The 12,363-nt window shown below is 34.3% G+C and overlaps 1 protein-coding gene across 1 annotated transcript in view; it reads left to right on the top strand.

Annotated features, from left to right (window-relative positions):
* Positions 1–12,136, top strand: part of LOC107298153 (calcium/calmodulin-dependent protein kinase type IV-like) — a gene marked incomplete at its 5' end in the record, with an annotated part of 19,797 nt that extends 7,661 nt beyond the window's left edge. The window contains 6 exons of the mRNA XM_015827516.1: positions 2,113–2,203; positions 3,171–3,245; positions 5,152–5,227; positions 8,539–8,665; positions 9,700–9,852; positions 11,942–12,136. Of these exons, the coding sequence (XP_015683002.1) occupies positions 2,113–2,203; positions 3,171–3,245; positions 5,152–5,227; positions 8,539–8,665; positions 9,700–9,852; positions 11,942–12,136 (717 nt within the window). The remainder of the gene's footprint in view (positions 1–2,112; positions 2,204–3,170; positions 3,246–5,151; positions 5,228–8,538; positions 8,666–9,699; positions 9,853–11,941) is intronic.
* Positions 12,137–12,363: the final 227 nt, after the last annotated feature.

The raw sequence follows: 12,363 nt of genomic DNA, 5'->3' as shown, positions 1-12,363 counted from the left end.
AAAAAAAATTAAGTACCTGTGCAAGGCACCTCCAAGTATACAATGCAATGTCTTCAATATAAATCCTGGGTGTTTACCATTTTAGCCTGGTCATAATAATTGCTTCATGCTCTTTATTAGAAAATGGATATATACATATCTTTAAAATTTATAATTAAATAACTGAGTTTCATATCATCTTGCCTGATCCCATGTCCAAGTAAAATCCAGGTTTAGAAAACTAACATTTTCTCTATTTCAAGTGCAAGTCATAGCTACTTAAAGTTCTAATCTTGTACTATTTTGCACTGATAAAAAAAGGAATTTAATATTGCTCTTCAATTTGCTAGCATTTAACTATTTACTTCCATTCATTCATTCAGAAATCATAGAGAGCCAGTTTGATTTAGTGGTTAAGACACCAAGCTAGAAAGCAGGGAATTGTGAGTTCTAGTCCTGCCTTAGATGTGAAAGCCACCTTTGTGAGGGTTGTTATTGTGGGGAAAATAGAAGGAGGGAGGTGTGTTGGATATGTTCACCATCTTGAGTTATTTGTAAAAATAACAAAGGCAGGATACAAATAAATAAATAAAAATGGAGCATTTGCTAATAGCCATGCTTTTTCCATAAAATATTTCATTTTTTTCATGCAAGCAGATTTTTTATTTATATCTTAATCATAAATATTGATTATGTAACCAGGATAATGCTGATTAATTTCAAATAATACATTTAAGTTAATTCCTTTCTTAGGGAAATTTTGATTATTTTGATCTTTCATATGGAGGCTTTCTTTTCTTCATACTTTAAAATATATCATATTTAACCATTGGAATGAGGCACTTCCTGATCAGCTCTGTATCTGGGTGGTTAGCTTTATACTTGGATGATCCCATCTTGTTATTGCCCTTGGACAGCACACCCTATTATTTTCTAGCTCTACAGTAGCACAGAGGGCATTGTTGCAAATATGTTTTTACAATGGAAACCTGAGGCTTACAGACAGCCAGTTTCCGATTGTATAGCACCCTGCATTAAAACCAAATGACTGATTAAACATATCACACCAAACCATGATTTACTTAATCATGTTTTGATGAATTAACTATAATGGACTGGTTTCACATAACATGTTAATCTGTAAACAAACCACAGTATGGCTTGGCATATTTTGTGAAGTCATTATGCACCCACTTTCATGTTCTGCTAGAGAAATCAGGATTGTCTTAGACTGGTTAAGGGTCTATGAAAATGCTATATTATATTATTTTAAAAGTGTACTTATATACAACATATCTATTTTGGTATTTGATTAGCAAGCTAAACAGTTAATGACAGGAAGTAAGAGAAAAGAAAATCTAACTAAATCTAGTTTACAGCATTACCATTTACTATCTCTCCCTACTTTCTTTTGTCCTATAAACATTCTTGGTTTTTCTGTTTCCATACCCTAATTTGTACCGTGCCTTCTGTTTATTGAAACCTCTCATCTTTTTCTTTTTGTGGATCTCAGCAGCTCTATCCAGCCACAAATTTTTGATCTTCTTATTCCCATTGACTGATTACCTCTTGCTTCACATATTTCTTTTGTGTTGTGTGGACCTTCATTCATTCTTTCTACATGACCAAAACATCTCATAGTACTTCATTTGGATTGGCTACTCACTTTAAAGTTCAACCCACATTTATTCACATTTTGACTGCAACTCACTGTTTTACCACATACAAAGATACATACACAAAGTACACCATTTGCACTGCATTCAACCTTGTCCACAAAAAATTGGCTCAAACAGTAACCAATTTAATCCACTTTTTTCTTAGGCCCCCTTGGGAAGGCCACAAACAAAATTTATTTACAGTCGCATCTTGATATTCATGGACAATAAACCACTGTGGTTAATGGTGATTGTTAGACTTTTTCTTTTCATTTTCTAGATGAGGGTGCAAGTTGTTTTTGATATTACAAATTATACTTTTTTAAATTTTCAGTGCATGAAGTTTATCTTATTTTTTAGATTTACATTCCACTTTTCTCCAGAAGTCAAATCCATATACATAATAATACACAGCATTATGAAAATGTATTAATTGTATAAAATAACATTGCATACCCTCATTTATTCCTTCTAGTATTTACATGCCAATGGAATTGTTCACCGGGATTTGAAACCAGAAAATCTATTGTATGCAACTCCAGCTCCAGATGCACCTTTAAAAATAGGTAACTGATAATTGGTAACTTTTAGTAGCATCCTTAGCAAGTTGGTACTAAAGGATACTGTGAGACCTCAGAATCAGAAAACATTAACAGACATAACCAAAGCAAAATTTAGGGTGTACAGTAAAATAAGCTATAAACCATCACAATAGCAAATAAGTTGCACAAAACAAATTTCTAGAATAAAAAGAAGCAATTGACAATTCACTTTGTTCATATTGCAGTCTTATACAATTCCCGAAGAATGAAGCAAGTTAAAAATAACTATGTCTGATGAAGGACAAAGCTGCTGTTAGCCTAAATCAACTACTGCTTGTTCCTAATTAGGCACAGGAAGATGATATATGTAAGCAGCTTGACAAAGAGCTTGTTTGTATCTCAATTTTATCTTCTCCTCTAGGAGAACACCTTGTGATCACAGATCAATAAAACTTTAAAACTTCCTTCAGTTTTAGGTTTCTTGCATTTAACAAAGGGAAAGTTTTTCTATAATACTTGCCGCATTCATTTCATGCTGAAGAGAATTAATTTCTTCTCTGTCATATTTTCATTCTGTCCCCTTTATGCAGACAGCATTCCAGAGACAAAGTCTGATTCACAGACTTCTACGTGCAACCATGATTCTTTGAAATTTGAAAATAATTATTCTTATCTCCTCTAAATTTACATTCATTCATACAATAATAGTTTATGTGCTTCATATGCCTCTTTTCCCCTATATTTCAGTGCATACTGTTTTACAGATAGACAGTGGAACATTATTCAGTGATGATGATGTGTGTTTAAAAGACATGCAGTTGGGAAGAAAAAGGACAACCATACAACTGGTTTTCAGTACTTTGCCACATTGAGTTGAAGGTCACCTTTTCCATCTATATAGGCTTCCTACCTGATTTAGAACATTGATTTGCTATGTCTAATTCAACAATTATTTCATAAGAAATATAATTTTCTGATTTTGTTTTAACAGCTGATTTTGGACTTTCCAAGATAGTTGCAGATCATGTTACCATGAAAACAGTCTGTGGAACTCCAGGATATTGTGGTATGTTTCTGAATTTATCTTATTTTAGATCTGCTTTATTTGTATTCTGTTGTTTTCACTTTCTATAATTTCTAAATTTAGCAATTATCACACTAAAAACAAAAAAAAACCTCAGTTCATATTAAAATATATAGGTCTATATTGTATTCACTTATTCAAAGTATCATTTATCTATTGAAGTCATATGCTAACTATAACTGTACATGGTTAGCTATAGTATGCACGTCCCAAAGCTGCATTTTTGCTTAGAGAGAAGACCATCCAGATGGAAGCATGAAGTTTCTGGTTAAGTCTAACAGTTTGCAATACAATAAAATCTCAATTTCACAGACTTCAGTTTAGTGGATCTTAGATGCAACGTTTAGATTTTTAGATCAGACTTCACCCCTTGTAATGGTCTGGATAATTGTTGTATTTTATTCCATTTGCATCGTAATACTCACATTTTATATATTTTACATAAATTTCTACCATATGCACAACATTTGCACGTTCATGTAAATAACAAATTAGGCGAATATAGTTTCTTGGTGTTAGAAAGAAATCTTATCAGGTCCATTTCCAAGCCAGGAATAAAGATCGCAAGAAGTCGCTTCAATCAAAGGTGACGTTTATTGCAAGGGCCTAATACACAAAAATAACTTGGAGGTAGCCATGGTTAGGTATTTCTCAAATGCCCCTTATATAAGAAAATTTTACCTTTTTTCATTGAAAATGAAACACCCTATAGGAATTCTAAGAAAATGCACTTTTTGCAGTCAGGCACCCTGCTGAGCTGTGGGTTCTGATTATTTAGCCTTTGTCGATGAACAATAGTAATCTCTTTGGGGCAGGGACCTTTTTTCTTAGTTGATCAAAGAGATTAAGTTTCAGACCGGGAACAATGTTCACCCAATTATAGTTGCATTGGCATTTTCTATTGAGTTTTGATCTTTGTCTAGAGCCTATTCTAATTTGTGATTTTGAACCTTTTATCTTTGATTTCAGCAGGAAGACTCTATAGTGGGAGGACTTTGACTGCCTTTTCACACTGGCTATCTGACAACACAGACATTCCTAAAAGACATACACCTCAGTTATACTGCAGGTTTAGAATCACCTTCTCCAGTTCTTGTTTATCATGTCAAGATAGATTTTTCTCCAACTCACTTTCTCTGGGAGATAAAATTCCTTTTAAAATGTCTCAAAACTTATTCTATGGAAGCTGGAAAACAAATGGAATACTGTATATCATCTCCACAAACAATCCCTGATATACAGCTGGAATCTTCAGGAATCTGTAAAAACATCTAAATAAATTAAGAAGCTATGTAGAAAGAACATCCAACAATTGATTTAAGGGGGAAAATATGTCTTCTGAATGAAGCTTGTTTCCCCCCTCGTAATATTTAAATAATTGCAGTATTCATTAAAAGCATAACACAAAAAAGATACAGATAAAAGTTTAAACATGCTTCTTGAAAAGAAAATCTCTTAAGCAAATCTATTTTGAATATATTAGGAAAATCCCACATGAAGATCAGAAATAGGTTGTTAAATAAAAAAAATATGCCCATATTATTAAGAATCAAATTGGCCAACCTTCTCAAAAGTATTTGCCATAGTAACATAATTAGTTTTTGTTGTTTTAATTTTAGAACTGTTGTGTCAAAGTATCGTTCCAAAAATCTATTTTTTGCAACTTAGTTGCTAAGCACATTTGAAAGCTTTTAATTAGTACTAAAATTACTTACATTTCATACAGATATATTTTACTTTTGCCTTCTTAAGTTCTATTTTATTTAGTTATATTTATAAATTTTGTCATTTTGAATTTGTAGAATTATGTTTTTTTTCTTCATGAGTTTAGACCATATACTTGATGGCTGTTATCTAGTTTTACTGACAAGGTTTTTATCATCTGCAGCACCAGAAATTCTACGAGGGTGTGCTTATGGCTCAGAAGTGGACATGTGGTCCATAGGAATAATCACCTATATCCTGTAAGTTTAGAAGACATAAGTATGGAACAGGTGGTTATTTCATTATTTTCTAATAATCAGCATTCATTAACTGTATCAATAAGAACTAAATCAATAATTTGCTTTGCTCTGCTTTTAATGATTTGAAGGATGAAGGTTCAGGAATTATTCAAAAGCAAAAATTAGATTTTAAAATATGCATTGGTTTTAATTTGTTAAATTACAAGTCTTGGGGCATTGTTTTCCTTTATCTTTATGGTAGCTTGTAGTTTCATTTGAGACAATGATTCTCTCTACCCTGAGATTCATGAATGAGTTTGGATTTAAAGTTACGTTGCAATCCAGGGCATGCTACCTCTGCTTCTCAAGAACTCTTCATAAAGCAAGATATTTCCCCTCGTCACCACTGTCCCAAAATGGATATAAGAGACATGAAAATTCAAAGTGAATTGATGTTTACCTAGAGTGTAACAGTGTGAAAAAAAAATCCTAAGATGGAGAATGTGGACTGAGTGCAGAGCCATTGTTAGATGATGTTGATATGAAAATGTATTTAATATCCCATCACCATGCTTTGAAAGCATAAAGGACACACATATCAATGTTTCTCTTTCTAAAAACTTCCTTCTTCTACACCTTGCTTCTTCCTTTAAAAATGGCCATTGGTAAATCAATTTTGGGATGAACTGAGAAGAAGAATGCCACCATCATTGCTCAGTTGAGCATTAGATGTAGAATAAGAACTCTAGTGGTGTGAGCATAAGTCTAAGTCAGGGGTTTTTGAAACTTGGCCCTTTTATGACTTGTGGACTTCAACTCCCAGAATTCCTAAGCCAGCGTACCTGGCTGAGGAATTCAGGAAGTTGAAGTTCACAAGTCATAAAAGGGCCAAGTTTGAAGACCCCTGGCCTACGTAGAGGAGTGTTATACAGTAATTAAGCATTTTTGGCCTTCTTTTTCATGAGCCTTCCCATGCAGGAGAGTCTTCTGAAGCATTGAGACTTGCAGCTGATTACCAAGCAAGAAAAAGGTCTTTTCAAGAAGTTCTAAGATGAAATATTTTTCCTTTTTTTCTGGAAGGTTTTCCTGGCCTAATATTTTGTCAATGTTTTGTAAATTTATTTTTATTTTATATTGTTATTTTACATTCACAAATACAGACCTCCTTTTTCTCTATGATATGTATGAATGTATGTATGTACTATGTATGTACCTATGTACATGGCAAAGAAAGAGGAAGTAATATCAAATTCTGAAAACTTCAAGAATAAAAATTGCCATTTACATTAATTTACAGAAAACCAGCAAATACATGATATAATCATTAATGTATTTTACCTATTTATTAAATGATAGGCTGCTCCTTGCAGATTTTCAACTGACAACATAAATATAGAATCTTAAATCTAAATTCCCATAAAATATAATTGACTATTCCAATATATTTTTGTAATTATTGATATAAAACCAAGTGTCCACCACATGTGTGCATGTAATTTCTTTCCTAGATGAAGACCTTGCATTGATTATTATTTTTTTTATAAACATAGACAAAGACCAAATTAAATTCTTGTTAAATTGCATTCTTTATTTTCAGGTCATTTTTCAAACCCATCAACATAATTTTAAAGCTTGCTTCTATCTTTTAAGGCATTACCTCTCCCACTCAAATTTGTGTCATGTGTATTTAATAAGCATTCTTTCTACTTCTTGTCCAAGTAATTAATAAAAATATTGAAGAATACAAAGCCCTGAATATACCTTACTCCAGTGGTGGCAAACCTATGGCACGGGTGCCAGAGGTGGCACTCAGAGCCCTCTCTGTGGGCACACGTGCCGTCACTCCAGTCCTAGGTCTTCAGCTGGGTTTTATAAAACCTTTTCGCTTTAGGCCTCTGCCGCCGTGTACAAAAAAAAGGTTCAATCAATCAGTCAATTTCAACTTCTCGCGGGAAAAAAAAGATCTTGCAAAGTTGGAATTGATTGATTGAACCTTTTAGTCCCACCCAGTCTGCTATTACCACTGCAGCCATGCCCCCCAATGGGCCACACCCACCCGGCACCCGACGATGCATAAGTGGGTTTTGGGTTGCAGTTTGGGCACTCGGTCTCTAAAAGGTTTGCCATCACTGCCCTACTCAATACTTCCATCTAGTTTGCTGAAGAATCATTATCAAGCCCTCTCTAAGTTCAATTTTTAAACTAGCTATGTACCTACTTAATAATAATACCATTCAACTCACATCATGGAAAACATTGTCAAACATTTTGCTGAAATCAAGATGTATTATGTCTGTAGCGTTCCCATATTTTGCTAAGAAAATATCCCAATAAAAATGAAATAAAGTAACCAGTGCAAGTGTTATTCTTGGCAAATCCATTCTGATTCCTAATTAATATTGCATTGTTTTCAAGGTTTTTTTGCAAATTAATTTGTGATCTTCTCTAGAACATTCAAAAGTAACAATATCAGACTAGCTAGTTTATAGTTTCCTTCCTTCCTTCCTTCCTTCCTTCCTTCCTTCCTTCCTTCCTTCCTTCCTTCCTTCCTTCCAAAGGAACAGCATTTGCCTTCTTCCAGTCATCAATATTTCAAATGTTTTTGATGAGCAACTTATTTAGCCAAGATAATTTAAACTTTTTCAGATTAAAGAAATCTGATGTTATATGATAAATGATTATTTATCATGTTTATATAATAAATTTACTCTGAATCAGCAGCTCATTTTCTTTTTTTAGGAACCTTCACCAGTCTCAGTTCAGCTGTCCTGAAACTATCTAAAACTTTCTCTGTGTATTATTGCTCAATTATCTTTCCTTGTTCCTATCTTCTATACTCTATGTTGCCTTTCATTTCATTTAACAACAATGGCTGTTTTTACTGCTCTCCGTATTTTTCCTCAGTAAGAAAAATAGTTGCAGTTATGCTCCTAGTATCTTCTTTTTTAAGAAACTACCCATCTTAAGATACTATTCTCATTAGTTTTTTTCTGTTCCAGAGTCATTATGCTAATGTTAATAACTTCTGCTTTCTTGAAATCTATGTTCAACTTCAGTTTTTCTTAAAATCATGAATTTTACCTTTGTGTAAAGCCCAGTATGAGATTTAGAAATACATATGTATTACTGTATATTAGAGAAGTCATTCACTTCTACAATCGCTAACTGTTCATATTGAAGAAATTTATTAACATTATGTATTATTTTTAATTTCCAAGATAATGCACAATACTTCAATATTTGCATATTTATTTTCTGGGCAAAGAAGATAAGATTGATGTATATCATTCTATCTCACCAAATGTATACATTTCTTTCTCATTTGCATGTAGACTTTGTGGCTTTGAACCATTCTATGATGAAAGAGGAGATCAGTATATGTTCAAGAGGATTTTGAACTGTGAATATGATTTTGTTTCTCCCTGGTGGGATGATGTATCTCTGAATGCCAAGGATTTGGTAAGTTCAGTAAATTTTTACAATTTTTGAGTGGTGAAGTCACTTGCCTTTCAATTCCTTTTAATATTGGTGTAAATGAACATACTCTACATCAGGGGCCGGTTGTATCATGCAGAGGCCGCGCCCACTCCAGCTCCAGCAATGCAAAAAAAAGTTGCGATATGTCGTGACACGTCACATGACGCGGCGAGTTTGACACCCGTGCTCTACATAGTAAGGGAAGGAGACATAAATCACTGCATAACTAAGAAAAGTTTGTAACCATTCTAGTAAATAACTGAGAGGAAAAGAATTCTTCTCTACCTCTTGGCTTCTCAATAAGGCTTTTATTCACACAGAGAATTTACAGAATGTTACAGAGAAAAGATTGTGTAACATTTGCTTTCATTTGGAATGTTCCTATATTTTCCCACTATTTTTTCTGCCATTGATTAATGAGGGAAAGATGGACAAATGGCCAAAGAGCTGTCTAGTCTACATAATTTCCCTTCTATTGCTTGCCCCTGGTAGGATTTTAAAAGAAGCCTTGAAAGAGGACAAAGGAACAAGCATTTCTGTCCTGATTTCTTCATTATGCTTGAATTTCAGAACATGCACTAATAGCTTTGGTATCCTGAATATCTGTATTGCAAAATGCCATCCATTATTATGATTATAAATTAGCAACCATAATTCATACAGAAATATAAAGGGTAGATATATAATATCTATAGTGAAAAAAAGGAATCTAATATATGGTTTTAGTTTTTCAGCACTGACAACTTTAAGGTTTTTAAAATAACAAAATAATGTTTTGATTTATTAGATCATCCCAATTACCTCTGGTAGGGAAGGAAATTGAAAGTTTAAATTCTGCTTCAGCTTTGCCAGTTTATTGCAGCTAGAACTAACAGCTCGGTCATTTGTCAGAAAGATATTGATGCATAAGATCTGCTGAACACATCATTCCTTAGATTAGGGCCTATGGAAACATAAAATAAATATTCAAGGAATTGAATGGTTTTTGTTAACTTTATATTTTTCATATTATGCAGGTTAGGAAGCTAATTGTGCTTGACCCCAAAAAACGCCTTACTACTTTCCAAGCTTTACAGCATCCTTGGGTCACAGGAAAGGCAGCCAATTTTATTCATATGGATACAGCTCAAAAGAAACTCCAAGAATTCAATGCTCGACGTAAACTGAAGGTATATATCTGGGGGGAGGGTGATCTGCACGGTTAGCAGTGTGATGCAGCACTTATAGAAGTATAGTGTCAGAACAGAAGGCATCATTCCTTCCTATTCTGCACTAGTTAGACTACACGTAAAATATTAGATCCAATTCTAAAAATGCCTCATTTTAGGAATTTGATAAGCAGGAGCATGTCCTAAATAAAACAGGTAAGGGACTTGGAAGGAAACATTTACAAGGAATGATTAAAGGTACTGGATACGTTTAGTCTGGAGGAGACAGCAGAGAAACATAATAACTTTCTTCAAGTACTTGAAGAGCACTCATATTAAAAATAGGGCTGATTTTTCAAAGTTGTTCCAAAAGACAGCTCAAGGATCAATGGTCCTAAATTACAAGGATCTACATTTAAATTAGACATTAGATAAAAATGGTAACATATTTCTTTAGGAGAAAGTGAATTTGTCTTTACTGCATGTGTTTAAACAGAGACTAGATGCTTTCTATCAGGAATGCTGTATTAATGGATTCCTGACTTAGCCTAAGAGGTACACTCGATTATTTCCATTCAATCTTTGCATTCTGTAAGTCTATGAAATCATTTCATTGTAATATATAGTGGAATACAGAAAGTTTCTGCTCAGGCAGAATTACAGATTGGGGCAATCCCTTTTTATGATCTCAGTAAATGCACAATGGAAAATAAAATTAAGGCAGGAGGAGATTTTTTCAATGGTACCTCAGTGAGGATAAACTTGAAAGTACAATATGCTGGGTCATATTAGAGATGTCAAAAGAAACCCTATTACTTTGCAAGCTGCCCCAAAAGTCCTAAATTACACCCATTCTGCACAATTTAAAGTGGAGAGACAGTAAGAATTGCCCTCCAATCACCTATTCTGAAGCTCTAAAGCTCTAACAATTTTGAGTTATGATCTAACTGACACTTATTTCTCTATCCTGATGCCCTGTAGATACGTTGAGACTCATTCCTTAAATGGCATAATTCAAGGTTAACTCAGCCTTCCATCCTTCCAAGGTTGGTAAAATGAGAACCCAGATTGTTGGGGGCAATATACAAATATGCTTTACAACAGCAGTCCCCAACCTTTACAGCTTGGTGGCCTGGCTGGGAGGGGGACTGGTGTGCACAAGTGGCAGGCTGGCATGCATGTGCATGCAGCCTTTTGCTTGTGTGACTGGCAGGCTGGCACACATGTGCATGCAGCCCTTGTGTGAGTGGCAGGTTGGTGCACATGCAAGCGAGTGCCCACCGGCCAACCACTTGTGGAAGTTGAGTTTCGCACATGCATGTGTACTCCAGCCAGCCACTCACACGGCCCAATTCTGAATAGGCCACAGCCCAATAGTGGGGCGCAGTGGGGGCTGGGGACCCCTGCTTTACAATATGCTTATACTGTAAACCACTCAGAGAATGCTGTAAAGTGCTATGGGGTGGTATGTAAATCTAAATGCTATTGCTATATCAGAAGCACATACAAGGATGAAGAATTCTGCCTTATCCCATCAGGATTATTTTATTATGATGTCATTGCAAAACTAGGCATGCATTGCATTGGTTGTAGTTTTTGGCATAACTTTTTGGTTTGCTAATTTTTTTTCATTTTTCTGGCTCTATATTTTAGTCTTGTTTGTATCAGTTTGCTTAGTGGAAACAACATGCAAGAAAATGCATACATTCTCCTAGTGCATTTTAAATAACTTTATTCAAATGTGCATGTGCATATCTGCATATACCATTCCCTTATATATATACATTTTGTGCTTTGTATTTTCTTAAGATTTTTAAACAACAACATTACAGAATTCTTCTATATATGAGTACAGGAAATGTGAATAAAATTCATTGTTTTGTTAAACCACGTCAGTTAATAAAGTTTGAGCATAACCTATTTAGAATGTAAACCTAGACTTTATCACATGTTATGTATGAGAAAATCTATGATTTAGCTTCATTAAGCTAAATCATATTTTTTTGATATATGTGAATGAACTACCTTACATTCAGTGCAACCAAGCTATATCATACATGTCAAAAAATAAGATTTCTCTTTTTTCTTAAAAAAAAAAAAAAAAAACCAGGCTGCAGTGAAAGCTGTTGTTGCATCAACTCGTCTTGGAAGTGCAAGCTGCCACAACACCCATGAGAGCAATAAGCTCAGCGAAAACCAGCTTGTAAGCTCAGAAGATGATACAGAAGAAAAAGAGACAGCAATAAGCCACATAACTCAGGAAACGGACATTCAGGAACAAGGATCTGAAGGAGGAGACCCGTAAACCTTGCAACGTCTTCTTTTAGCAAAGATCTCCCATTTCATGCACCAGCCAAATTATCATTCAACAAGAATGAATTATCGATGACTTTGCTTTCAGGTGTAAAGTCCAACTGTAGCTGGTGACCTGAACTTTAATGCATGTGATTGCTTCTGAAAAACAGTAAAGTCTTTTAATGGCATGCCGTGGATAAAGTGATGTGTACAGTAATGCCAAGAGGGGAAGTGGGA

The sequence above is a fragment of the Protobothrops mucrosquamatus genome, unplaced genomic scaffold (assembly GCF_001527695.2).
Source record: "Protobothrops mucrosquamatus isolate PMUCROS unplaced genomic scaffold, P.Mucros_1.0 scaffold3748, whole genome shotgun sequence".
Classification (NCBI taxonomy): Eukaryota; Metazoa; Chordata; class Lepidosauria; order Squamata; family Viperidae; genus Protobothrops; species Protobothrops mucrosquamatus.
The sequence above is the reverse complement of the archived record's forward strand: the minus strand, read 5'-3'. Positions and strand labels throughout refer to the sequence as shown.